Source organism: Heteronotia binoei, chromosome 13 (assembly GCF_032191835.1).
Source record: "Heteronotia binoei isolate CCM8104 ecotype False Entrance Well chromosome 13, APGP_CSIRO_Hbin_v1, whole genome shotgun sequence".
Taxonomy (NCBI): Eukaryota; Metazoa; Chordata; class Lepidosauria; order Squamata; family Gekkonidae; genus Heteronotia; species Heteronotia binoei.
Genome location: NC_083235.1, coordinates 72,419,576 through 72,446,021, shown reverse-complemented (window position 1 = coordinate 72,446,021; position 26,446 = coordinate 72,419,576). Strand labels below are relative to the sequence as shown.

Sequence of the window (26,446 nt, the reverse complement as noted above, 5' to 3'; positions counted from 1 at the left end):
ATCGGAACACTCTGAGAGGAGAGTCTTTGACATCGGACTCCGAGGTCGGTACCGATGATCCAGACAAGGCACAAGCTGAACCTTCTCCAGACTCTCATATCTCAGAGGATCTTCCGATATCCCCTTCGGAGGATCTCAAGTCGTATGGAGACATGGTGAAGCGTATGGCACAATCTCTTTCGCTCTCAGTGGTCCAATCGCAGCCGGTCATTGATGATACTGTGTTCAATATCATTCAGCGGGACACATCGACAGCTGTGGCTCTCCCAGTGACCAAAGTCATTCTGCAAGCAGTAAAGGAGCCATGGGCAAAGCCGGCATCCACACCGATTTCCTCACGACGTTTAGACCATATGTATCGTGTCCAAGAGACTGGTGCTGAGTTTCTCTTTTCTCACCCCAAACCCAATTCGGTGGTGGTCTCTTCATCTTCTAAGGCTCGCAAGACTCACTCTTCCCCTCCTGATAAAGATGGCAAGAAGATCAATAATGCTGGTAGACGTTTCTACTCGGCGGGAGCCTTGGGGTAAAAATCTCTAACTATGCTGCATGTATGGCACGCTACCAGTATTCGATTTGGGAACTACTCACACCTCTACTGTCATCTATGAGTGAGGAGAAGCGGTCTCTGATGAAGAAACTGCAAAGAGAGGGATTTGCTGTGGCTAGACAACAGTTGGCTGCGTCAAAGCACATGATAGACATCTCTGCCAAGACTCTAACTTCTGCGATTTCCCTACGCCATCACTCCTGGTTGTGTTCGACAGCCCTTCAGTCTGACACCAGGGCTTATGTGGAAGACCTTCCCTTTGAAGGTGAAGGTCTTGCAGCTCCACTACTGATAGCGTCCTACAGGAAATGGACAAAAGTATTAAGACCTCGTGGAACCTTGGCGTTCCTACATCTTTTCAGGCTGGAAAGCCTAAGCAGTGGCACAAACCCTGGCCCAAGAGGCCTTATCAGAAATTTTCCCCTGACCGATCTTGGAGGTCTCGCTCTTCGCAGACTGAGAGCAGATCTCCTTATAGGGGAAATAATAAGTCTAAGTTTGCTTCAGCTTCTGCAATAAATCCAAGGGGTCCCGCCCACCGAAGCAGGGCCTTTGACTTTTCTGCCGCACGCATCACCGCCCCTACTTCTCCCATCCACCTCCATCACCATCTACCTGCATGGGAGTCCATCTCCACAGACAAATGGATCCTCTCCATTATAACAGAGGGTTACTTTGTTCAGGTTCCAACTCAGTCAGTTTTTATCATCACATCTCCTTCCCCCCCCCCCCTTTGCTAGAGGAAGTGAGCAGTCTCTTGCAGAAACAAGCCATAGAACCGGTCCCTCCAGCAGCCAGGAGGTTTTATTCTCATTATTTTCTGGTCCCCAAAAGGGATGGTGACTGAGACCGATTATGGACCTTCGAAATCTGAACAAGTTTATCGTGTACCAGAAATTTCAGATGTCTACCCTACAAACAGTCCTTCCCCTTATCAGCCAAGGAGACTGAATGGCGACCTTGGATCTGAAGGATGCCTACTTCCATGTCAGCATCCATCCATCTTACAGGCACTTCCTCAGGTTCGCGATAGGCTCCAACTATTTTCAGTTCAAAGCCCTTCCATTTGGTCTGTGTACTGCACCACGGGTGTTTACCAAGATGATGAGCGTTGTAGCAGCACACCTCCGGCTTCAAGGCATAGTCGTCTTTCCGTATATAGACGACTGACTCCTTGTGGCGGACTCGAAAGAGCGTCTGTCCGGCCATATTGCAACAACTCTCTGTCTTCTCCATACCCTAGGTCTGCAGGTCAACATGAAAAAGTCCCACTTGATGCCATCAAGGACAGTTCAGTTTATCGGGGCTATGTTGGACATGGACCTTCATCATGCTTTTCTGCCTCAACAGAGAGCAATGGACATTATCACCCTCATTCATCTTTTTCAAGTCCGGAAATAGGGCACAACAGTTGCAGCGGCTGCTGGGACTGATGGCGGCGACTATAAATGTGTTACTATTCACAAAACTTCGCATGAGAGGGCTTCAACTTTGGTTCCTCAAAAACTTTCGTCCTCTAAGGGACTCGCCTCGAAAGAGGTTCACGATTCCACCTTCGATCCTCTGGTCCCTGGAATGGTGGACTTCCAGCAACAATATCTGTCAAGGAGCTCCTTTCCATCTGCCTGTAACGACGGTTACTATCACCACGGATGCATCCCTGTGGGGATGGGGTGCTCACATGGATACTCTGTGTGGGGGGGGTCCATGGCCACCACAGCTGACTCATTGCCACATAAACTATCTCAAACTGTTGGCAATTCATTTCGCCCTTCGGTCCTTCCGCCCCCTAGTAGCAGGAAAGGCTGTGACTGTGTTGACGGACAATACTACAGCCCTTTGTTATGTCAACAGAGAGGGTGGGGCAGTCTCCCGAAAACTCTGTGTGCTAGCAATGGAGCTGTGGCTGGAGTGTTTGGATCAGGGCATCTATGTAAAGGCCTCCCACCTTCCAGGGGTACTCAATCTCCAGGCAGATTCATTGAGCAAAATTTATTTTATTTATTTATTTATTAATTTCATTTATATCCCGCCCTCCCCCACCTTGGCAGGCTCAGGGCGGCTAACAGCAATCCATAAAAACACACCATAATAAATAAAACATTAGAATTACATTATAGAACAATAAAACATTAAAACATTAAATTAAAAACCAGTCTAGTAGATACAATTATACTGCGGTATAGATCTTTGGACCGCATTGGCGGATCTTTAATTTGTGGGCCCAACAGGGCCCACAAAAGAGCAGCATCTCCGCACGAATGGGAGATACAGTGGCGTTTCCTTCAACCAGTGTTCCAGCTCTGGAAGTATCCTCAGATCGATGTTTTCGCCACAGCCCTGAATCAGAAGTGTCCCTTATTTTGCACCATGGGAGAGATGGATCCGGCTTCCTTGGGGGATGGTCTAATGTCCCTGTGGAAGGGTCGTTTTCTGTATCTGTTCCCGCCTCTTCCGCTGCTGACAAGAGTAGTCAACAAGATAAAGAGGGAGGAACCGAAGTGCATACTAATCACGCCGTGGTGGCCTCGGCAAAACTGGTTTCCGATTTTGCTCCACTTAGCGCGGCAAGAAGGGCAAGTGTTTCACCACAATGTACCTCACATAAAGTTGACAGCGTAGTTCATCGATCCTGCGAATTTTCGTGCAGTCAATCACGTTTTTCTGAATAGTAGGAAGTTGTCTACCCGTATTTCCTATGACAGGAAATGGGGAAGATTTGTCCGTTTTTTGGCTGATACTGCAATCTCACCCCAACGGGTGGGTTTACCTGTGATTTTTGATTTTCTCTTATCTTTGATTGATGCTGGACTTTCCTTTTCGTCTGTGAAAGTTTATTTATCAGCTCAATGAGCCTGTTGAGGGGCATTCGGTGTTTGCTCATCGTTCGAAGCAATTCCTGAAGGGACTGGTCAGGTTGCATCCTCAGTCTAGATCACCCCCACAGTTGTGGGATTTGCCGTTAGTTTTGGATAGGTTGACCAGGCGTCCTTTTGAACCAATGGCAACCTGTTCCCTACACCTCCTATCCTGGAAGACTACATTTCTGGTGGCGATCACATCAGCACGCTGAGTAGGGAAGCTCATGGCTATGCGTTGTGACTACCCGTACTTAGTGTTTCATGAGTCCGGAGTTTCATTGGCTCCTGATGTTTTGTTTCTCGCTAAGGTGGTTTCCAAGTTTCATATTAAATTGGACGTTTGGTTACCTACGTTTTACCCTACGCCTTCTTCGGATGAGGAGCGTCGGTTGCATGCCTTGGATGTTAAGCGTGCATTACTTTTTTATCTGAACCGCTCTAAGAGATTTCGTCAGGACCAGCATCTGTTGCCTATGATACTCCTCTGTTGGGTTCTAAAATTTCGTCTCGGAGGCTTTCGAAGTGGCTTACTGAAACTATTAAATTGTGCTACTTGCTGGCAAAGAAGCCGTTGCCTGGACCCATTCGTGGACACTCTACTAGGGCTATGGCGACATTGGTGGCGTTCCTGAAGGGTGTCTCCTTGACGGACATTTGCAAGGCCGCCACTAGGCCATCAGCATATCTTGAAACTGTGAGAAACCATGAAGAACCATGGGATGCCGTCCATCTCTCTGTTTCTCTTATGCATTACATATCTGCAGATTTAGCACCAAATCAGTTATTTTTATATATTATGGTTTTAATAATCGCTTAATCTCTTACACTAATATAATTTTATAATAGATTATTGTATTTTGTTATGTTAATATGCTGTTAGCTGCCCTGAGCCTGTTCGCAGGGAGGGCAGGGTGGGTAGGTGGGTGGATGGATGATGGAGGTGGAGGAAGATGGATGGATGGATGGGTAGATAGGTAGGTAGGTAGGTAGACAGACAGGCAGACAGACAGACAGATAGATAGATTAAAATAAAATAACCTCGAAAATGATCCTGATGTTATGCCTGGAAGTGTTCCAACAGGGCCCACTATTAACACCACCATACAGGATGCCAACTTTTGGCATTTAAGGTAAATTAAATTAAGGATGCATTTTGTGTTTGTAAAACAATTACAATGCAAGAATATACATTTTTTCTGGGTAAATATTCTTTAATATAATAGCCAATTCAAAATGTATTGATAATATATGCATAGATACCAATGTTAAAAGCAACTGCACAAAGTTCTAGTCTTAAACTTGATGCAAACTACAAAATATTTCATCCTGTTTAATATCAGTAATGTTTTTTTTATTTTAAATTTTCAGTAGGGGTACAGAAGGGAAAAAAGAGGAGTGGGGAAAAGGGGAGAAACATATATTAAATAAGCTTTGTTATAATTACCTATATTCACAATATATGGACAATTTTACTAATATGAATACCAAAGATCTTTCTTACTCGTACAAATATGTAAAAAGAATAGTTTAGCAAGTACATGATATATTAGCATAATAACATGAGAGTATTTCATGAGAAAGTGTATACGTGTATGTATATACAGGGCTTTTTTGTAGAAAAAGCACAGCAGGAACTCATTTGAATATTAGGCCACACCCCTGATGTCATCATTGTTTTGCACAGGGCTTTTTTTGTAGAAAAAGCCCAGCAGGAACTCACCTGCATATTAGGCCACACCTCCTGATGCCAAGCCAGCTGAAACTGCATTCCTGCTCAAAAGAAGCCCTATGTATGTATATATATGTGTATGTATGAACACATACACGATAGTATTAAGAGAAGCAGTCAAAAATTAACGTTGGTTTTGTATTCTCCCTTCCTTTCTTCTACATGCCAGGTGCTATTCCTGGAGGTCTGAGTATTGGTCCTCCAGGAAAATCCTCCATTGATGACTCTTATGGTCGGTATGATCTGATTCAAAATAGTGAGTCACCAGCCAGTCCTCCTGTAGCCGTTCCCCACAGCTGGTCACGTGCCAAATCTGATAATGATAAAATCTCCAATGGTTCCAGCATCAACTGGCCACCAGGTAACTCTCAAGAAGTATTGTGGAATCATCTTGCTGCAATGATGGTTTTATTAATTTGGTTTTAATACCCCACTTCCTAACCCTTTGAAGGAATTGGGGGGGGGGGGTTGACCCCAGAGTCATGGGAAAAAATGGGGTTGCCTGTTTAAAGCTTTCTACAGGCTGTTGGAGAAGGATGAGGCTGTGGCTGGCTGTGTCCATCATGGATCCGAGCAGTGCGGGCCTCCCAGCTCATGGAAACAGTGGGAGGCTGGGACAGGCGTGTGCACGCTGCTGTGCTGCAGAACACGCACACACTGGCCTCTTGGGCCCGAAGGGGAGGGGAGGCCTCTCGGTGGGGAGAGAGGGCGCTGTACGACCCGTGACGTCATGCCTTCTATAGGCACCAACCTCCTGTTATGCCTTCTCAGTGAAGTGCAGTGCCCTGAAGTCCCTCTCTCCCCTCCCCACTACCTTTCTTTTTTTTAATTTTGAGTTTCATCAGAAGGAAAATGGGGTCAATCTGGCCCCAGTAGACTTGGCTTGAAAATGAAAGCACTATACATAATCATAATTTGGGGTTCTGTTGACCTCAAAAATATTGAAAAAATGATTTTAGCACTATTCCCATGTTTAAATAGATGAATGAACACCTATTATCTCCATTTTATGGAAGGGTGGAGCAAACTGAAAACAGAATCTTTTCTCACGATTTATAGACTTTTTTTTTTTTGGCTTTGAGGATTTATAACACTTTTGGAATTTGGAGTTTCAATGACCCCAAGAGAAAGCAGTCTTTGTAACCTGAATTGTTGAGTATATAGTAGAAGGAGGTAAAAGCCCTGTGTTTGTGCTCAGTCATAGCTTCCCTCATGCCCACAGCCTCATAGAAAAGCTCAAATTAAACCATACTGCACTTTTGGAAATGGGGTCATTCCATACCCCATCACAAGACAAGCCAGGACATGTTTGAAGGCATCCTCTGAGTCTCACATTTTCCAGACTTGAAGGAGCCATGAAGTCTGGAATTCTAGATGACCCCTGACCACCTGTTTTCTGAGATAATTGCTTCCCTTTGGCCTTTAAAATTTTGCAAACTTCAGAGTGATCTTCTCTATTTTACATATGGGGGGTAAGTACTCTAAATGACCCCAACCACCTGTCCACTGAGCTTATTGGTTGCTTTTGTCCTTCATATTTTCCAAACCTTTGATTTGATCATCTCAACTTTGCAGGGGGAAGTTAGTCTAGATGACCCATAGCCACCTGTGCACTTAACTGTTCACCTTCAAATTTCCCAAACCTCTGAGTCACCTTCTCAACTTTACATATTTGATGTGTGTTTTTGTGTGTGGAAGGTTACAATGATTGCTTTATTTAAAATAAAGTTTTATAGATTCCCAGCTCAGTCTTCTGCTTTAAAAATGGTGGGATCAATTTGACCCTATTTACATTTTTGTAGGTTTTTGATCCCAGTTCCAAATTTGTCTCTCCATAGTCCTGCATTTCTAAAGAAAGTTATTCTTGAGGCCTGATTTTTTTTTTAGAGAGAGCTATCAGGTTTCCATTGCTTATTGCTGTAATGTGGCGTCACTTCGGCCCCTATGCCAAAATAGTATAGCTGGGGGTTTTTTACTTTGGGTCTTCAAAATGAATTAGAGTATTTTTAAAATATAATATTAATTTATTCGACTCCTTCCCTCCTTCCCAATGTATTTGCTTCCTGCTGCTCTGCCCCAGAAGTTGTTCTATTGATGGCTTCAGAATGGCAGTTACTTGGTGTTCTCCAAAACCCTTTAAGGAAGCAAGTTAAAGTTAATTTATCCAGATATAGTATTCCAGAAAATAAGAACATAGAAACCCAGAGATCTTCATGGTCTCTATGCATCGCAACCATGGGGATAGCACGCCTGCGCCAACCCCGATCAGTACTTAACAAGCCAAAGGATTTTCGTGCCCAGACTCCAGTGAGCGTGCGCAGGAGCCCCACCACGCATGCTCACCAGAGTGGGCACGGACATCCCTCCAGTACTCTTTTGACCGCCGCGCTGATCAGTCGATCTCCTCACTCCGGCCGGTACTTTTCGCTACACCTTCTCCCCCTCTTCAAATATTCTCTTCTTATCTACATCTCAAAACAAAGGAAACCTTAAACAAACGTAGAGCGGGAGGGGAAAGTGCAAGACTTTACTTTCCTCGGTCTCGGACACCCCCCCTTTTTTTTTCACTGCCCTTCCATGGATGGAATGGCACTGGATGGTGTTTTTTTAAATGACTCCTAATGTGAGAGAGCAAATTCCTCTCCCATTGGTCCCCTCTTCTGCTCGCCCTTTCTCAGGACGACTCTCAATGCGGATCTACTCCTGCATTGTGCTGAGTCATTCCTGCAGATGAAAGAAAACTTGAGCTACACACCTGCCTGCAAAGCCCAAGTCGTCCTCTCACACCGACTGGAAAGAGTGGAACGTCCTCGATCTGGATAATGCATGGCCCAACTTGCTATGTTGGTGCCCGAGCCCTCTGAGAGTGAGGGAAACTCTCATGGCTCTTATCCCATTCCGAGGCCGACCGCTCTCTCAAAGGAGCAAACTCGGCATTGAAGTCGGAGTCCTCACTACCTGTCAGAATTTGCCCTGCAGGGAGGATAAGGGGTTACAGAGAAGGGCAAGCGTGGCAAACATGACTGCAGTCGTCATACGCCACTTGCCTCTACGAGAGGATCCGTGTCAGAGGTCATCCCCACTGACTGAGCTCCCCGACACTCAACTCACTTCCGCCCTGGTAGTTCAGCTCTTGCAGCTTGGAGTGCAAATGCACTTGCAGCCTCCAAGTGCCAGCGGTTCCCGCTCGGCTGCAGTCCTGTGGGCACCGATGCCATAACGCCCCTCCATACTGATGTTCGACCTCAACAGCGGATGCTAATTGACGGCGAGGACAGTAACACTTCCTACATCTGCTGCCGCCGCTGCCCTCACCCTTTACGTGGGTTAAGTGATGGGGGCAATATCTGCACGGGGTGCATCCCATCCCAAGCACCCTTCCGTGTTTTCGACTTTGAGAGCCTTTTGATTGAGTCCAGCAATTTGAAGCCTTCCAGAAGCAGTGGGTGCTTTACCACCCGTTATCTTGGCTGTCGGTAACAGTAACCAGACCAACCCAATACTGGATCAAAGCTGGAAAGAGTGCTCTCACAAATAATTTGAGCGAACTGACAAGGCTGTCATCAACACCAAATGTCAGTGTTGTTCCTTTTACATTGGCTTCTCTGTTGCAGATCAAGCTTCAGCCGCTCTGCACTGGTTTGATTTGTCCGAACGTTACTGACTGTCCCTGCTTTCACCATTGAAAGGCATGGCACAGAGTGGTAAGCTGCAGTACTGCAGTCATCTCTGCTCACTACCTGAGTTCAATCCCTGCAGAAGCTCGGTTCTGGTGAAAACGTTGTGGTGCGACATCACCCCAGAGTTGGAGGCAACTGCGGCTTGCACAAGGGACCATACCTTTACCTTTAATTTAACCTGTAAAGGATTCTTTATCCATGCTGACCCCTTCTCTAAGTCCCTCCCCCTGGCTGCATCTTACATGCAGGAACCTGGGGCTGAGTTTACGCTCACTCACAAAATCTAATCCAAGAGTCATTTTTTTAGGGTCCACAGTCTGCTGACCCCCCCTTCCCCAACGAGAGAGGGAGAAACCAACACTCTGGGCAGGCATTCTATGTGGCTGGTGCCCAGACATTAAGACCTTCAACTACTCTACTGACATGAGCTAGTACCAGTATGTGTTAGGGGAACAGCTTTCAGACACGTCGTTCTCCCCTTCCTCCTCAGCATTAACCATTAGACTGCCAAATGCATCCAAAGGAAGCACATCTTCGCTCCGACTACAACTTAGTCTATCCAAACAATGGGTCAGCCTTGCAACCAAGACTGTTACCTCAGCTGTCACCTTCAGATGCCATATATGATTCTACAGCATTAGCCCTGTACACGCATTAGCCCTGTACACAGCTATCATTTTATGAGAGATTCTCAGGAGCATCATAATGCTACAAGTTCTGGCCTCACCTCCAGATTCGACATGTAAGACATTGTCTAGATCAAATGCAGCCCCAGTGTTACCCCTCTGAACTCTAATGAGGGCATGGTTCTACCTCAGCATCCACCATATCCTTTTACAACTAATCAGAGTTCCACTAACCTATTTGCCCGTACCCATTCTGACCAACTCAGAGGCTCATTTTGTCTCTGTCAGGTGGGTCCTTCTTATCACAGCTGAGACACCTGTGGTACAATCCTTTTCAGCTACCTACTGAGTGTAAGTGTATACATCACCATTCTCAATCGTTCCCCTGGAGGACGCACAACTACTCCTCACTAACCGAGTCAGGGAGCAAGTTTCTTCCACTCTTCTGCGGTTCTATTCTTCTTTTCCAAAGAAAAAAGGAAAGGGGACCACTGCCCCTCATATGCCTCATAACCCCGGCATGTCTGTCCTAAACAATATCCTCCTGCTGATTCAACAAGAGGATAGGACATTTCCAAATCTACGTATGCCCTGATGCTAGGAAGATCTAGATCTGCACTTGGGACACCATTTGGCATCCTGAAGGCTACACAGTCTCCACCAGAACCATGACGCTCTTTGCAATCTACCTCTACTTCCAGGGTGTAACTATGTGCCTGCAACTAGCTATCCAGCTGTTTGCAAAATCCAAACAGACCCTCACTTACTGAATTTAGTCCAGTTTGGGATGCAGGGTGAATCTACCCGCCACCACACCCCAGAAAAAAAAATAAAAAGAGGGAAAATCCCACCAAGATCCAGTCTTTAGGAGACCATGGAACCCAACTTTCAAGATTTCTCCCCTTCCTATGCAGGACACTGTCCCCTTGTTGTATGTGTGCTCCAAGCACAAAAACAAGGCACAGCTTCCTTCACTCAACACCTTTTCTGCCTCACGGCCTGACCACCTCGGTCTAGATGTCTACCAACCTCCCCATGGACTTCTTGCATATCTGATGCTTCAGAGCTCCTGGATCTTTCAAAGACCCCTCATGGTTCCACCTCTCCCTATCAACCAGTGGCTCAGCCATGGGACTGATGGACAATGGGACTCTCTAGGCTTTTAGGAACACCTTTCTCTTACAATTGTAATCATTGCCAGTACCTTCCCTAGGCCCTGGAATGTGCACACGAATGGTCTTGTGCCAGGAACCCAAGACCTCGCAACTTGGCCAACCACCTTATTACTTTCCTAGAACTGCTGGTTGGGGAACATACTCTATGCTTCTTCGAACCACTGCTTGTAGCAAGGCTGTTTCCATTCTTACACAACTGCCACAACCCTCATATACATCATGGTCAAGGTGGACTTTTGCCTGGACTCTCTATGCTCTTGCACTAGGAGTATGGGCAGACGGCATGGACCTCCATTTCTCTCCTGCAGGTTTCCCACTAATTTGGAGACCTGAATGGGCAGACGGATCCTTTGGGTCACAGGGCAGCCGTCCCTCATCTCTCCAACTGGCATTATGCCTTTGAGGTCCCCTCCAACTATTCCATTACCACTGTTCAAGATCGGAGATGTCAATATTCTGCCCCAAAATAGGAGTGGACTCCTGCCCTTGGGGGATGGCCTCCTGTTCCCAGGATTAGACTAGTCTCTCTACATGTTTCCATGTCTCCCTCAAATCACCAAGGTAGTCCATACATTAATGAGGGAAGGCCCTCAATGCTCTCTGCAGCACCCTTATGGACTTGCAGTTGTTGCTTCCTCTTCTGCTTCATCACTCTCCTGGGACATTTTTCCACCCTTCTCCTGACTTGGATCTTCACCTGATGCACAGAGACCAGACATTGTGCCACAATGTGCTCCTCTTTTCACAGACAGCTTGGAAGGTCTTACTGTGCTCTCCTCTTCCAGGAGGCACCCTGCGGTTGAGTAGTAGAAGTTCTCCTCTCTATAATGGCACAATTACAAATACTCCCGATTGCTCCCCCCCCCCCAGCCTCCTTCATGGGGGGGCTGGACCTCCTGCCATTTATAACCTTACACTATAGTTAGTAGACTTTAGTCCTTTGCTCCTCTTCTATTAAGGTCGGCCTCCTGGCTGCCACAGTACATTGTAGCCCCTTTTGACGGGTACCTGCTATGCATTCTCATGCTATGTGGTTCCTAAAGGCTTCCTCTGCATTTATCCCCTGGTTGAACCACTCACTCCACCATGGGGTCTGCCTTTCTCCTGCCTAACCTGACGGGGAAACCAGCCAAGCCCCTGGCCACCTGGCCCCTTTGTTTCTTGTTTAGTTAAGCAGTATTATTGAGGGCCATCAACTCCATCAGACTGATAGCTGGACTCAAACCTCTTTGTCATGATGCCCTTCCACTTCACGACGCTGGTAAATTCCCTTCCTACAAAGGTGTCCTTCCTTTGAAATTAGGGTCTGAGTTCCTGCTTAACTCTGACACTTCTTTCCAATCTCCTTCTCCTTTGTCAGCACTTGGAGAGAGGCACCATTCCTCAAAGGTCTCAGGGTTTTCCCCCCTTTGCTTTTCCCTTCAGAAGGTTAAAACCTATAGAAGTGATACTAACTAAGCTAGATCATGACATCTCTTCACAGAGATTCCCTTTAGTCCCTACGGAAGCTATTTAGTTCCACTGCAACCTAGCCGAAGCCGCTCCCTAACCCACTTCGAGGCCACCCTGCTAAGGCCTTAGCTGCATTTATTTTCTCCCTCTACAGTGTACCAATTCAAGAGATTTGCAGAACTATGATCTAGGCATTTTAGCATTCTGCTGTGCCTTCAATGTGTGTCTGCACCAGTGTTTGGAGTGTGCAATGTTATCCTGCTGTCTGCTGTGTCTGAATGACCTCCAGCACCCTCCTCCAGACATAGGCCTAGCTTGCTAATCTCCATGGGTGTGATGCACAGAGACCACGAAGAAGATAAACAGGCCGCTTACCTGTAAATGATGATATTTGAGTAGTCTTCTGTGCATTCACACCACCCACCCTCCTTCCCCACTGCTGTCGGTCCTCTGGCTTTATTTAGGATCATGCAACGGTCAGAAGGAACTGGAGGGATGTCCACGCCCGCTCTGGTGAGCATGCGTGGGGGGGCTCCTGCGCACGCTCACTGGAGTCTGGGCGCAAAAATTCTTTGGCTTGTTAAATACCAATCAGGGTCGGCACACGCACGCTATCCCCATGGGTGTGAATGCAAAGAAGACCACTCGAAGATCATCAGTTACAGGTAAGCAACCTGTTTTTCAATGTTCCCTCTAAGCTGTGACCTAGCTCACAGTTTTTTAGCCTCCAGCTCACACATTTTTGTCTTAGCTCAGGAAAAATGGACTCAGAGCAAACGAATTTATTCAGTAGCTCACAACTTTAATGCTAATAGCTCACAAAGTAGGATTTTTGCTCACAGGACTCTACAGCTTAGAGGGAACATTGAGTTTGTCTGATTATTATTGAACAAAATATGTGTTTATAGAAAGACAAAATGCCTGCAGGTTCACATGCTGGTATAAACTGGGACAAAAACCCCACAAAACTTTCCTTGTCTCTATCATGATGAGCTTCCATAAACTTGACACCAAAATGAGTCCACATAGCCTTTTTAAGGTGAATTTTTTCTTATGTAATTAGCAAAATGCCAATCCCACTTGATGTTCTAATATGAGAGCCGGTTTGGTGTAGCGGTTAAGTGTGCCGACTCTTATCTGGGAGAACCGGGTTTGATTCCCCACTCCTCCACTTGTACCTGCTGGAATGGCCTTGCGTTAGCCATAGCTCTCGCAGGACTTGTCCTTGAAAGGGCAGCTGCTGCAAGAGTCCTCTCAGCCCCACCCACCTCATAGGGTGTCTGTTGTGGGGGAGGAAGGTAAAGGAGATTGTGAGCTGCTCTGAGATTTGGAGTGGAGAGCGGGATATAAATCCAATATCTTATTATTATTATTATTATTTTTCTACTGTACCCTTACCCATTTATGTGAATGTTGGAAGTAAATGTGATGCCTCCATACTCTTCCAAACAGAATTTCATCCTGGAGTACCATGGAAAGGATTGCAGAACATTGACCCCGAAAATGATCCTGATGTTACGCCTGGAAGTGTTCCAACAGGGCCCACCATTAACACCACCATACAGGATGTTAATCGCTATCTACTTAAAAGTGGAGGTAGCCTAATAGTCCTATGTTCTGTTGTATTTATTGTTTCCCTTTCTTTCTTTTCCTCTTCTCTGTGTTACAGTGCCTGCTAGCCTGAAAATGACCTCCCTATACTCAGGACCACACTAGACTTGGCTTGCAATCTTTCAGTTCTATCGCTTTTCTCTCCTCCTCATTTTATACATAAAAGCAAGCCTTGGGAAGCTATACATTTAAGCGGAACTATAGCAGGGGAAGGAATGACATTGCTGAACAGTTTCAGCTCTAGCCATTTTTGCCTTCAAAATCTCCTTTCTTTTCCTACTAATTTTCCACTCGCAAAAGAAAAGGTGTGGTCTGAGGGGAGCAGTTAGCAGCCCCTCCCCCCTTCACTCAGAGATAGCTTTTGCTTTTTTTAAAAAAAAAAGTGGCTTACCTTGTTTAAGCTTATTGTAACTAAATGAAGGAGCTAATGAACCTTATACTTTATCCATATGCTTTATACTTATCCATATGTTTGTTTTACCTTGGAAAGGGGATAATGTGAGGATTTCCTTGCAAGCTGTGGGAATTTTTAATAGAGTGGGTATAAATTGCTCTCTCATCCTTGAGTTTCAGTCAAGACTTTCTTCTCCATTTCTCTTCCTGCCTCTTACAGCTGTAAATTCCAAGCTCAAATACTCATCTTGTTAACCAAGGTAGCGAGTGCAATAAATCCCATTGGATGCCATTTAAGATGCGAAAAATGGCAGCCCCATCACTAAACTCAGCAATGTAGAATATAAAAAATTGAATGTCTATACACTGAGATGTCCTTCCTTCCTTTATCTGAGATTCTTCAGGCACTTAGTTATTAGACCCCACTGTGCTTCCAAAGTAGATTCTGTAGCACCAGGAATGGAAATCAAGCTGAGCTTATCTGACTACCTTAATATATAATGCTTAAGGGAACTCTAGTAGCAGCAATAGTAAGAACATAGTTATGTTGTTCAAACGATTAGTTGGCCTTCCAAATGTAGATTGTGCTGGCATTGCCTGTGTCTTCTAGAGTGCCTCTGAAGCAGGTCTTTATATATGGCATCTGGAATCCACCTTGAAGGGACATCTTGCCACATTTTGTAGCTGAATTGTTGCATTTTCTGGAATGCTACCTCACAGTGAAATCTCAGTAGAAATGAACATATTTAATTAAGTCGGGAAGTGAAATTAAGATTTTGAATGAAATGTGAATAAGAGCTAGTTACTTTAAAGATATTATTCTTCAGTTAATAAATATTTGCATGTATGTGTATAGATCTACTTTTTGTTTCCTGCTTGTGCTATATATTTTCTGATACCCTTCTTACCTCCACGTTCTTTCCATAAATGCAGGCTTACAACAGCAGAGGTTCCCTAGGCATCCTTGCATCTTCCTCACGGTCTGTTTGCAACACCTTGAGGAAATTCTAAAAATTGCTTTAAGCACTTTCCCACATTTCTGTAGATAACATCCAAAGCAGAAGTAGGAGCTCCTCCACTCCGTGAAATGCATAGAGTTTGTTGCAGCCAACCAGCCAACACCTCTTAATGGCCTACCGGTGTCTGATATTCTTCCACTGGAATGCATTGCTGAGACAGTGAAAACATTGTGTGTTGTTGCCACCAGACTCATTGGGGACTTAAGAAGTAACAATAAGGTTGGGATGTGGGATCTGAAGCAAAGGGAAGCTGAAAGGAGAAAGAAAAGGGAGTAACAGAAGTGAGTTGCAGAGAGATCTGTGGGATGGGGGAATGGAGCAGGGGTCGAGAGTGTCAGGAGCATGCATTGAGAACCTGTGATGGTAATGCAGAGCAGGTGCCATTGTGTACACAGATGGGGAAATGGGGGTGGAGGTGATTACCAAGCAGCTTGTGGAATAGAGAAAAAAGAGAAAGGGATAACAGGGAGTGCACAGAGATCTTTGTAGTGGAGAAAGAGATTGAATTAACAGAAATGTGAGAGTATGCGATGGCATGAATGCTATCCACAGTGTTGAGAAAAACAGAGTAAAGAGGAAGTGGCTTAAAGGAAATAATACATACCCTGGGGCATAGTACAAAAGGGTCAAATGGATTATTTTAAGACACCCATTGCATTAAAGTTACAAAAAATATTTCCTGTGTTTTGTAGAATGAAGCAGCCCTTTTTAAGCTGGCATAAATCACAAGTGGCTCCCAGATAAATCGAAGTCTCGCACCTCTGCCCTTGGAGAATAAGTTCATCCCATTTAAAAAATCTTCTCACATTCTACGCCAAGGAAACCCAAGTTATAGGATAAATAATTATGCCAATTAACAACATGGTTGCATAGTATTCAGTTTATATACTTTTGTGGCCCTTGAAATGTTTTGAGTACAAATTGACTCCATTCCAATGTCACTTTCAAATCTTCCAGTCTGTTTTTAGGATGGCTGAGAATGTTCTAAGTCTGGGGTGGCGAACACATTTGTTACGAGGGCCAAATCTGACATAAACGAGACCTTGTCGTGCTGGGATGTGTTGGGCTGGACTATGATGGGCCAGGCCATGTGTGTACCTATTCAAGATTAGGTAGCAGAGATATAAACTTTATAAAAGACACATACAAACACAAAGATTTTTTTATAAAAAAACCCAAAACTTAAAACATGCTTAAGACATTAGCACTCATTGGTCTTAACGGTGCTTTCTTTGTATTTCTCCCATGGGATCCAGGGAACTGGGCAAAGGAAGCTCTGGCTCTTTCCTTCCTTCCCGTGGGGACCGGGAGGGGGAGGATCCTCAGCCAATAGAAGGCTTGGTTCAGTAGCTCTGCTGTGCAATTGAGAGAGCCTGGCAAAGCAAGCTCTGCCTCCCTCCCCAAGGGAGAAGCCTCAGCCAATGGAGAAAATAGGGGTTTTGCTCTGTAGCTCCTGTGCAATTGAGCAAGCCTGGCAAAGCAAGCTGTTATGCAGAAGGAAGCAAGAGAGAGGGAGAAGGAAGCAGATGACAGCCAGTTGCTTGGAGGCCTGATAGGAGCCCTCCAGTGGCCTGATTTTGGCCCCTAGGCCACATGTCTTCCACCCCTGTTCTAAGCTCTTCTCCACTTGGGCTCTGATTCCATCTTTCAGTTTCAAGTTTTCTCTAACCATGCTTTGATTTGACATCCAAATTGGGCAAGCTGTGGCCATTGCTAAACTCCAAGCCACAGCTTTAAAGTCATAGTTCAAATTGAATTTGCAAACTGAATTGTTTTGTAGTGTTGGTTTGATGAGGTAAGTGTGAGCAGTAGAGGGTCAGGAGATGCCGTTTGGATAGGGAAGCTGAAGCTATGAACAAAATGCATTTGCAAGTCACAGACTGAACAGAGAAGCCTTTTATAAATCCTGTATGTTTTCCAACCTTGTTCTACAGCTATGAGAGGCAGAATCTTGTTTTCTAGATGTAGAACTACAAACTGCTGCATGACAGAAAATGGGCCCATATGTTTATATGCATTGTGTGTACCTGGTAACATACAAATCTGTTGCCTTTGACATCTCTTCCACACCACATAAACAAGGAACATGCAAAGCCACATGCAGCCTAGTAGTCTTTCTTTTTTTTTAGGTTGTGCTTCTTATATTTCTGGCTTTGTGTCAAAACAATGAACATCATGTGTATCTGTTTAGATACTCAGAGCTTAGAAATTTTACTGGTAGAAATAAAATTATATTCATAATCGGAATTAAGGTTTCCATTTTCTCTCTTCTAAGTTTGCATACAGTGGATATAATCCGCTTATAAAATGGTCATAGGATCCTCATGCCTGTGTGAGAACAAGGAAGAAAAACAGGCCTGTGTCTATGGTATGAGTGGATTACATCCAGTGTATGGAAACTTAGTTCTCTCAGTAGGATGTCAGGGGGGACTTCAGTGCATGTGCATTCCTGTCCTCCATTCTATACCCCTGTCACTCTCTTCTCAATGCAAATTACTTTTGCTCAGAGAACAAATTACTTGTAAGAGGGCTGGATGGGAGCTGCATGCAGAACTCTCATTCCCTATTCGTGCTGCCCGTGTGTTTACTGGCGGACAATGAAAACAGGACTGTATTGGGCTCTGTCAAGATATGAGTGCATTGTTCCATATATTTTCAAAAGAAATGCTGATTGCTCAAGATGTGCTCAAAACGAAGGCTTTGTGCAGTGAAGCATTCATTGAATGATTCCTTAATCAAAACGAACACATACATATCTTTGTATATGCTAATAAGTTTCTAGCAAAGGTTGACAAGATACCTCTCAGGGTGTTCCCACATGTTGTGCTATCTGCCAAGGTTCATGTCGGCATAATAATGCTGGAGCCAGTGTCCTAGTATGGAATTAAGATGGACAAACAGCTGATGTTTTGTTACATATGAAAATCTGGAGAGCACCTTAGTTTGTTAGAATTAACATGTTCTGCTCAAAAGAAATTTTAGCGTGACATTTTATTCGTTTGGATTGGAAACTTTTACGTTCACATAAAAGTTATTATTTTAAGGTATGTTGCACATACTGGCCAGAAGACATATGTGACTTCATGTTTGGACTTCCTGACCACGTAAAGTTCCACTGTGCAAGTAGTAGTGCTAGACATGGCATGATTTTTTTTAGCAATCCTGAATGCTTCCTTTGAAAAGGCATTCTTTAATTGAATTACTAAATTTTAAATTAAAGTTACTTCACAAACTTCCATTTAAATTAACATTTTGCTGCTACTGCAGTACCCCGCACGAGCAGAAACAAATCATTGGATACAATGGAGTTTCCTTATGCCACATCTTCCCACAAATTCACAACAAACAAAATGCTTCCACTAACATAAATCACCTTTATATTGATGGAAGCTGACTATATAGATTAGACGCCACTATATAGATTAGCTAATAAGCATTGCACCAGAAGTTGCAGCTCTATATGGCTTCTATACATGTGCTCCAATTAATAGTTGGTATTTTTTACAGTCTAATCATATGCCAGCTGCACAATGGCAGCAATGTCTTGACTCTTCACTCCCAAAGCAGGTTCAAAGACACACTTTGTTCCCTTACACAGTTCTGCAGCCATGCTGTTATCTAGCGTACAAGTGTATATGCAGCCATTGCTGTGCAGAGCTTGCAAAAGCAGCCTCTATTGTGAATCTTTATCATGCATAAATCTTGAAAAGAGACAAGTGGCTGATGATAGTTGCAGGGTTTCTTGAAGACAAAAATGGAACATAGATAAGAAGCTGTAACTTACTGGCCTTCCACAGAATGTTTATTTTAGTTTTTGTAACACCCAGGTGTCATCAAGAGAAATGGCTATGTTTCATTAACATTTTTCATTCACAATCCATGCATCCTGAGTACTGTCACAGTAGATGCCACCTACTTGGATGCAACCATTTGAGCATGTTAGAGTGTATATCTTTTTCAGCCTTGTTATTGTCTTTTTGTTTTTTCCTGCCACTTTCTGCTGCCTTGGATCCTGCTTTCCATACCCATTCCTAGACCTCAAAGGGCAAGGCTGGGTTAACTTTTCTTACCTTGCATGATTTCTGTTTGCACATGATAGTGTTAAAATTACATATGCGACAATAGACACCATTTTGCCCATCTTTCTTAGTTGCTTCTTTGCTGGTTCTGCAGGGTCATCCCCAACATCATCTCAGAATGCCACGCTGCCTTCATCAAGTGCCTGGCCACTTAGTGCCTCCAGCTACAGTAGCTCTTTCAGCAGCATTGCATCCGCACCTAGCGTTGCAGGTACGACCAATGGCCTTTCTAACGAGTCCCTCTTTGTCCACAAAGAGAGGAGATTGTGAGCAGCCCTCTGTTCTTTGTGGTAATGATACTACTGCGGCTGTGCTGCATGACTTTCATGTGCTGCACTCCTTAAACCAGTTCTGGGAGCTGGGTTGTAGTGAGTAATGGGATGCCTGGAATTGGCAACGCCAGACAATATCAGCCATTTCAAAGGGAAGGAAGGAAGAAAGAAAGAAAGAAAAGACCTTCATAAGATCTGGCTTATACATTTTCACCAAGAGAAACTGTGGCATTAAAAAGCATTGCCTTTCTGAAATTGTGCATCTTACTTTCTGGAAACAACTCCTGTGAGTTTACCAATGCAGCTACAATCTTCTACATCTACTTTTCCAGTTTTGTCTCTCCCAAAAGCCAGGGTGAACAGTGTGGGTTACTGACAGCCTTCATGTGGCTGTGCTTCCATTGTCTCTCCTTTGAGTATACAATCTTCAGAATAGTGGCACCGATCTCATTCAGTTTATCCTCACAAAACTAAATGTCTTCTGGCCTTTCTATGATTACAACTCCAGGCACCACCATTACCGTACTAGAATTTACAAGAACAGCCTCTGCAGTGGTGTGAAATCCACTGGGGATTAAAGTGACGGGGGAACAGTTGCAGGGGTTCCTGGAGGCAAGTGGCGCATAAGGCGGTTCTTTGCTGGTTCTGCAGCAAAGTAGCAAATTCTTTTTTGCCAACCTGTAAACATAAGACTAGCGTTCCTGATCGTGTTTTTAGTGAATTAAGCATCTTTCCCCCAAAAGCTACTGTATTGTATAGTACATTAGAGGTTGGTTTCCAAACAATAATATGCTTTAGTCAAGGCCAGCCCAAGCATTTTCACTATTCAAAAAGAAGAACTGAGTTACAAAACTCATCGGTAATCACTGCCACCTTTTCTGGCTGGAGTGGGAACTAGCAAAGCAGCCAGTGGAAGCTGTGCTCCTGTTTTTCACGGGGTGGCTAAGAAGAGGTTGTGCTACTTCCTCCCTTCTCAGAAGCATTGTGCAAAATGAGAGGATTTTCTCTCCTCCTCCTCTGTGACATGCTGCAGAGAAGAAAGTGGCAAACCTGCTTCCTTCACTTGGCAAAGTGAACATGAAAAGGCCCAGACTCTGCTCTTAGATGCTCTGTGCAATGTGAAAGCGCCACTTTTTAACAGGATTCTTTGTTTACTTCCTCCACTGCCAGAGAGGTTGCAGTGACCTGGAGGAGAGTTTGTGTTCCCTCTCACGATTGCCTGCAGATTGGGAGGGAAGGAAGGAAACGAATTAGTGGTACAGGATTTATTCTGTAAGAGAGAAAGAGGGAGATGGAGCCTGTTCCCCTTGACTGCACATGGTTGTACTGGGAGACAGCGGAGCAGGTGCTGTCACTGACAGAACTGAATCTGCCCTGGGCGCTTTCCTTCCATGGACCCCAGGCACTCTGGAGAGTGGGAAGGGTTTTCCTTTGTCCGCAGGGTGATTATTGATTTAAATCACTAGTCAGCAAGACTTTATTTAGATCATAGTTTTCTGCATAAAGGTTCATTGTATTTACAATCCAATGCTGGTCATAATATTTACAGTCCAGATGAAGATTTAAATTTAATACAATAACTTTTCAGGTTAGTTTTAGCTATACCAGAACATTAATGTTTGGTTATTTACCACTTGAAATGCTTGATTATTTACCACTTATTCACCATTGCAAGGTGAACTATCTCTGGTTTAATAATAATACGTATTTGGACAACTTTTCTCCTTTGAATTGTTTTATTTAACGAAAACATTATATATCGTATATATTCCTGTGATTGCTTAAACATTCATGAGGCTACACTTACAAAGATCTCAAGATTTCTGGAATGTTCTGCTGAAGAAGTTTCACTTTTATTTGTACCGTTTGCCCCTCCCTCATCACACTTAACATCTCCTTATCCAGACCTATTCCACCCCAAACAATCTTATATTCATGGAACTTCTTGAAACTTAGCACTAAAGAGATAAGAGATTAATTCTTTGTACATAAATTTGAAGGGAAACAATCGAATTAAGATCTTTTCCTCAACTTTATAAGTTTATTTTATAACATTTTTTGCTTTAGGGTTGCCTGACCAGGGCATGCGTCTCCCTAATTTTGGGGGCTCCAATCCACCACTGGCCGGTTGGCCGACAGGGAAGCCCATCCCCAAAGAGCCCCCTCCCAAGCAGACGTTGTCGGTGCAGTGATGTCACCCAGTAGTGATGTTATCATACCCGCCGTGTCATACCTCAAGGAGAACCCTTGATTCATTTTTATGGGAGAACCCTTGATTCAGCTTTATGCTATGAACTCCATGTCTGAATTTAATGTCTTTGAGATTGGGTTCTAATACAGCCAGCAGACTGAAGAAGACTAATTGAAACACCTCTGAAAATTAGCTAGAATGGGCAGGCCTCGGATTCAGTGGGAGCTCACAGGAGGACAGCTCCTGAACCTTTCTGAGAGTTCCTCCTCCTCCTCCTGACAGGTCCTCCTCCTTGTCCATTGAATAGTAGGTGCAGCTGCATGACATTCCCTGGAGGAGCTCCACCACCTATTTTTCTACAAAATGACCCCTGAGAATTGGGTGTATTTGTGGCTTAAGGGATTGATCAAGTATCCCTCTAGCTCATATTTTGAGAACATGCAGGACTTTCTGTTTATGGACTAAATTCATAGAGAGCAGCTGAGAAAGCACTTCTGTAGTGTATTTTATGAGCACAGTTGTTGTTTATGGGCTTAGTTTGATTTGCAATTGTAATGGGTTGTCTCACCACCAAGTTTAATACATTTCTTGGTATAAAGTATGAAATAAAATAGAAACTGCTGTGTGTAAATTTAGTGATGGCGATAGCTTAGCAGATTTCTTTTGTGCCTTATCTCAGGCTGAATTCCCTTTGTTTGAGCATACGTCAACGCTCTGGCATTTTGGCCATGGAGTTTTTGGCCAAAATGCTAGCGCATTGATGCATAATGTGCCCAATGCAATTGCATCATTTCTGGGTTATGTCAATGCACCCCATGCACACGAGGATTCCAGGATGGACCTCGGAGCCCACCCACCCCCACCTCCCCGCTGAAAGCCTGATAAGACTTGGGAACCCTAGTTTGCGGTGGAGGATTGTGATCTCTGCAGACACAAATTCACAGTTTTGAGAACTGTAGAACCAAGCATCTATGATAATATCTTCTAGATAGAAAAATTGTTCAGTAATCTTACAGAAATCTCTGCTGCATGGAGATCCTGGTGGCAGCTTCTCTTGTCAGGAGGTTTAAACTGCCCGGCAAGAGAAGCCTCCAAGGGGAGTCTGTGTGCAATGGGGAGAGACCTCCCCACGGCATGAAGCTCCTGGCACTGGCTTCTCTTGGCAGGCAGTTTAAACCACACAGCAAAGAGAAGCCTCCAAGCTTAGTCACTCCCTTTTTTCTCTCTTTCTCCCCTCTCTATTTACTTTCTTTGTTTCTTTCTCTCTAGTTCCCCTCCCCCCTCCTCTTCCTTCCTTCGTTCCTTCCTTCCTTCTCCCCCTCCCTCCCCCATCTATTCTCTCTCCCTCTCTCCTTCTTCCTCCCCCTGTATTTTCTTTCTTTCTCTCTCACTTTTTCCTCCCTCCCTCCCACATCTTTTTGCATTCTCTCTTTCTGTGTTCCTTCCTCCCCCCATTTTCCCTCCCTCAGGTATTTGCATTCTTTCTCTCACATGCGCTTTCCCCTTCCTTCCCACCCTCTCTCTCTCTCTTCCCTCCATCTTTTCACTTCCTTTAGGACACAAATCTGAACTCTTCATGTGGTGCTACTTGGCCCGCCTTGACCCTAAGTCATCTTGCGGCTGTTGAGCATCTGACATTTATTCTATGTGGCTCTTTCATAAAGCAAGTTTGGGCACCCCTGATTTAGTCCCATTATTGCAAGTTCTATCCTCTGCAGCCAACAGCTCCCTGCCCTTTTCTAAGTGACAGCCCTTCAGATACTTTGGGAGAGCAATCACGTTCTCCCTCAACCTCATCCTCTCCAGACTGAACATTCCCAAGTCCCTCAGACTTTCCTCACAGGCCTTGATCTCCAGGCCCTTGATCATCCTTGTCACTCTCCTCTGCACCCGCTCCATTCGGTCCACATTCTTTTTTGGATGTTATGCCTCTGTCGATACATCCCAAGATCATGGTAGCCTTTTTTGTTGCTGCATCAGACTAGCTGCTCATATTTAACTTATGTTTCACCCACACCCCTAGATCTTGTTCACACACACTGCTACCCAGAAGTGTATCCCTCGCCCAGTATGTGTGTTGCTAATTTTTGTTGCCCAGATGTAGAACTTGACACTTACCCTTGTTAATTTGCATCTTGTTCAAATTGGTCCACTTTTCCAGCATGCTCAGAACTTGTTGAATTCTATCCCATATCTTCTAGTGTGTTCACTGCTCCTCCCAATTCTGTGTCATCTGCAGATTTAATGAGTAGCCCCTCCACACCCTCATCCAGATCCCTATTAAAAATATTGAACCAAGCCCTGTGGCACCCCTCTGGACACCTCTCCATTCAGATGAAATGCCACTGACACGTATTCTTGAGTGTAGTTCTCTAAACCAGTTTCCTATCCACCTAACTATCCCAGACTCCAGTTCACAGTCCTCTGGTTTACCCATCAGGACTTCATTTGGCTTTACTGAAATCCAGGTAAGCAACATCAACAGCATTCCCTTGATCCAGGAAGCTTGTCAGTCGATCAGAGAAGGAAATGACGTTGATCTGGCAGGACATATCTTTATTGACTTCCCTGGATCAGTGTTGGATCCATTGGATCAAAAAAATCAGCATTCCCAAGTACCAATATCAGTTTTGTATTGGGATTTGAGTAAATATTTGGGAAACCTGAAATTATTTGGCTCCATTATACCCTATAGGGATATGTAGGGATTATACCCCATAGGATATAATGGAGAACGGATTTAAAGTTTAAATGCTTGCTGAGTTGACCGACCAAATCATGCTACAGTGGGAGACCTAGGAGATGGTAGTGGCTCAGATGTGGGATTGAGTGGCCTAGAGCGGGAGGGCAGTTTGGTAGCGGTGGCCCCAAGCCCACCAGGACAAGTGCAGCTGCAAGAGGAAGAAGGCAAAGAGAGGCAATGGGAAGAGGGGAAGAGATGTGAGCAGTGAAAGAACAGGGTCTCCAGCAACCCAGAAAGGTGCTTTTGCAGGGAGGAGAAGGCAAAAGGGAGTTTGCTCACAGTGAAGAGGGGGGAGTGTTGGAAGTGGACCCCTGGATGTTTGGGTGCTCAGGGACACCTTTGGATACTCAGTTGGAACTGCAGCACCCCAGGAATGTGGGGTTTGATCCAGTGGAAGGAAGTGATCCACAAGGAAAAATGGATGTATGAGGAATTTGACAGAGGTTGCGGGGGTCATGCTGGCTAACTGGCCCTTTGCAGTGGTAGAGGAAGGTCAGAAGGTGTGAGCAATGAAAGAACAGGTTCCCCAGCACCCTGGGAAGATGATTTTGTGGGTGGGGAGAAGGCAAAAGGAGGAGGCTTGCTCCTGGCAGCAGCCAAAGGGCAGGGTCAGGAAGCTGACCCCTGGATATTAGAGAGTGCCCAGGAGCACGTTTTGGATACTCAGTTGGGACTGCAACACCCAAGGAAGCCGGGGCTTGATCCAGGGGAAGGAAGTGATCCACAAGGAGAAAGCAGTATGGTGGATTTGATGTCAGTTGTGGGGATCATGCTGGAGTCAACTCAGCAGGGATTTAAAGTTTAAATGCTTGCTGAGCTGACTTGCAGTTAACTGCAGGTCAACTCAGCCTTCTAGCTCCACCTGAATAATATCAGCATTTATTTGGCTGTGGCTGTTGGTAGCCAAATTCAGATCTTTGTAATAAGGTATTTTTTTGTTATTTATTTAGCTCAGTATATACCAAGTGCACACCCCTATAAATGACCTTGGCGTGTTGAGGAAACCAATCTTCAAACCTATTCTGGCACAATAGATCTCACTCCCTCACTCGCCTGTGGTACTTATAATTAATACAGTCTGTTGCTAGTTCTTGCAGTGGAGATAATAATGCAGTGGTGCTTTTGTATTGTTTTGGGTTTCATATGGACTGTTGTTCTAGTTTATTTACTCCATTAAACTTTTTTTAATTTTTAACTTAAGCAGCTATAATAATTTTGCCCTCCCTCACAGGATTTCCCTTTATCTTCTTTCTGGCTGAGCAGCCCCTTTTTTCTTCTTTGTCTTTCTCTGCCTGTCCCACCCAGTTGTTTGAATGTATATTAGTAAAAGCTGACCCAGCATAGGAAACTGAGGAGAGAAACTAAAATTCTTGTGCCCTGGTTTGATAATGGCAAATGAAAGGCTGATGCTAGTTCAAAAAAATCCCCCAATTAACTTTGGGGAAATGGTCAGGTAGGAATCAGGTATAGGACTTGAGGTGAACAGGCAACAGGAATGAGGTTACTTTGTATAAAAATAAATGCCAGATAATTTGTCACAAACAAGTAACTGTTTCTGTTATTCGGATAGGTCTTTCAAACTTGAGGGAGATTTCTTGGCAGTCTCTGCTTATATAAACAAGCATAAGCTTCTTGTTCTAACAGACACTAAAGTTGGTGAAGGCAGGAACATTCAAACAACTTCCAATTTCCCTTCTTAACCACTTAATAGGGATCTTGCACACCCCTTTTCTATTTCACTCAGGCTTGAATGCAGATTTTTCTTCATCTTCTCACAGTCTTCTCTACCAGTCCACTGTCAGTTCTCAACTGCCACTCTCAACTGACGAATTCCATCTGAATCCCTTAAGGTTCTCAGACCAGATAATAGTCTGAGATTATATTAACCACCCTCTTGTCTACAGTTAATTAAAATGGAATAATAACTTGCTTTAGTTGTTATTATTATTGTTATAGTATATTCCTATTCTGCCCATTCCCCATAGGGCTCAGGGCAGAGTACAACATATGATAAAACAATAAAATACAATACAAACTTTATAAAAACAAGCAACTCAACAGCACT

At 44.4% G+C, this 26,446-nt stretch overlaps 1 protein-coding gene across 8 annotated transcripts in view; it reads left to right on the top strand.

Annotated features, from left to right (window-relative positions):
- TNRC6C (trinucleotide repeat containing adaptor 6C) overlaps positions 1 to 26,446 on the top strand; it is a 297,145-nt gene that overhangs the window by 251,340 nt on the left and 19,359 nt on the right. For 6 of the 8 annotated variants that reach the window (XM_060252964.1, XM_060252971.1, XM_060252969.1 and 3 more), the window contains 3 exons: positions 5,310 to 5,501; positions 13,526 to 13,669; positions 19,270 to 19,386. In XM_060252964.1, the coding sequence (XP_060108947.1) occupies positions 5,310 to 5,501; positions 13,526 to 13,669; positions 19,270 to 19,386 (453 nt within the window). The remainder of the gene's footprint in view (positions 1 to 5,309; positions 5,502 to 13,525; positions 13,670 to 19,269; positions 19,387 to 26,446) is intronic. The other 2 variants (XM_060252968.1, XM_060252966.1) reach the window with 1 other exon arrangement.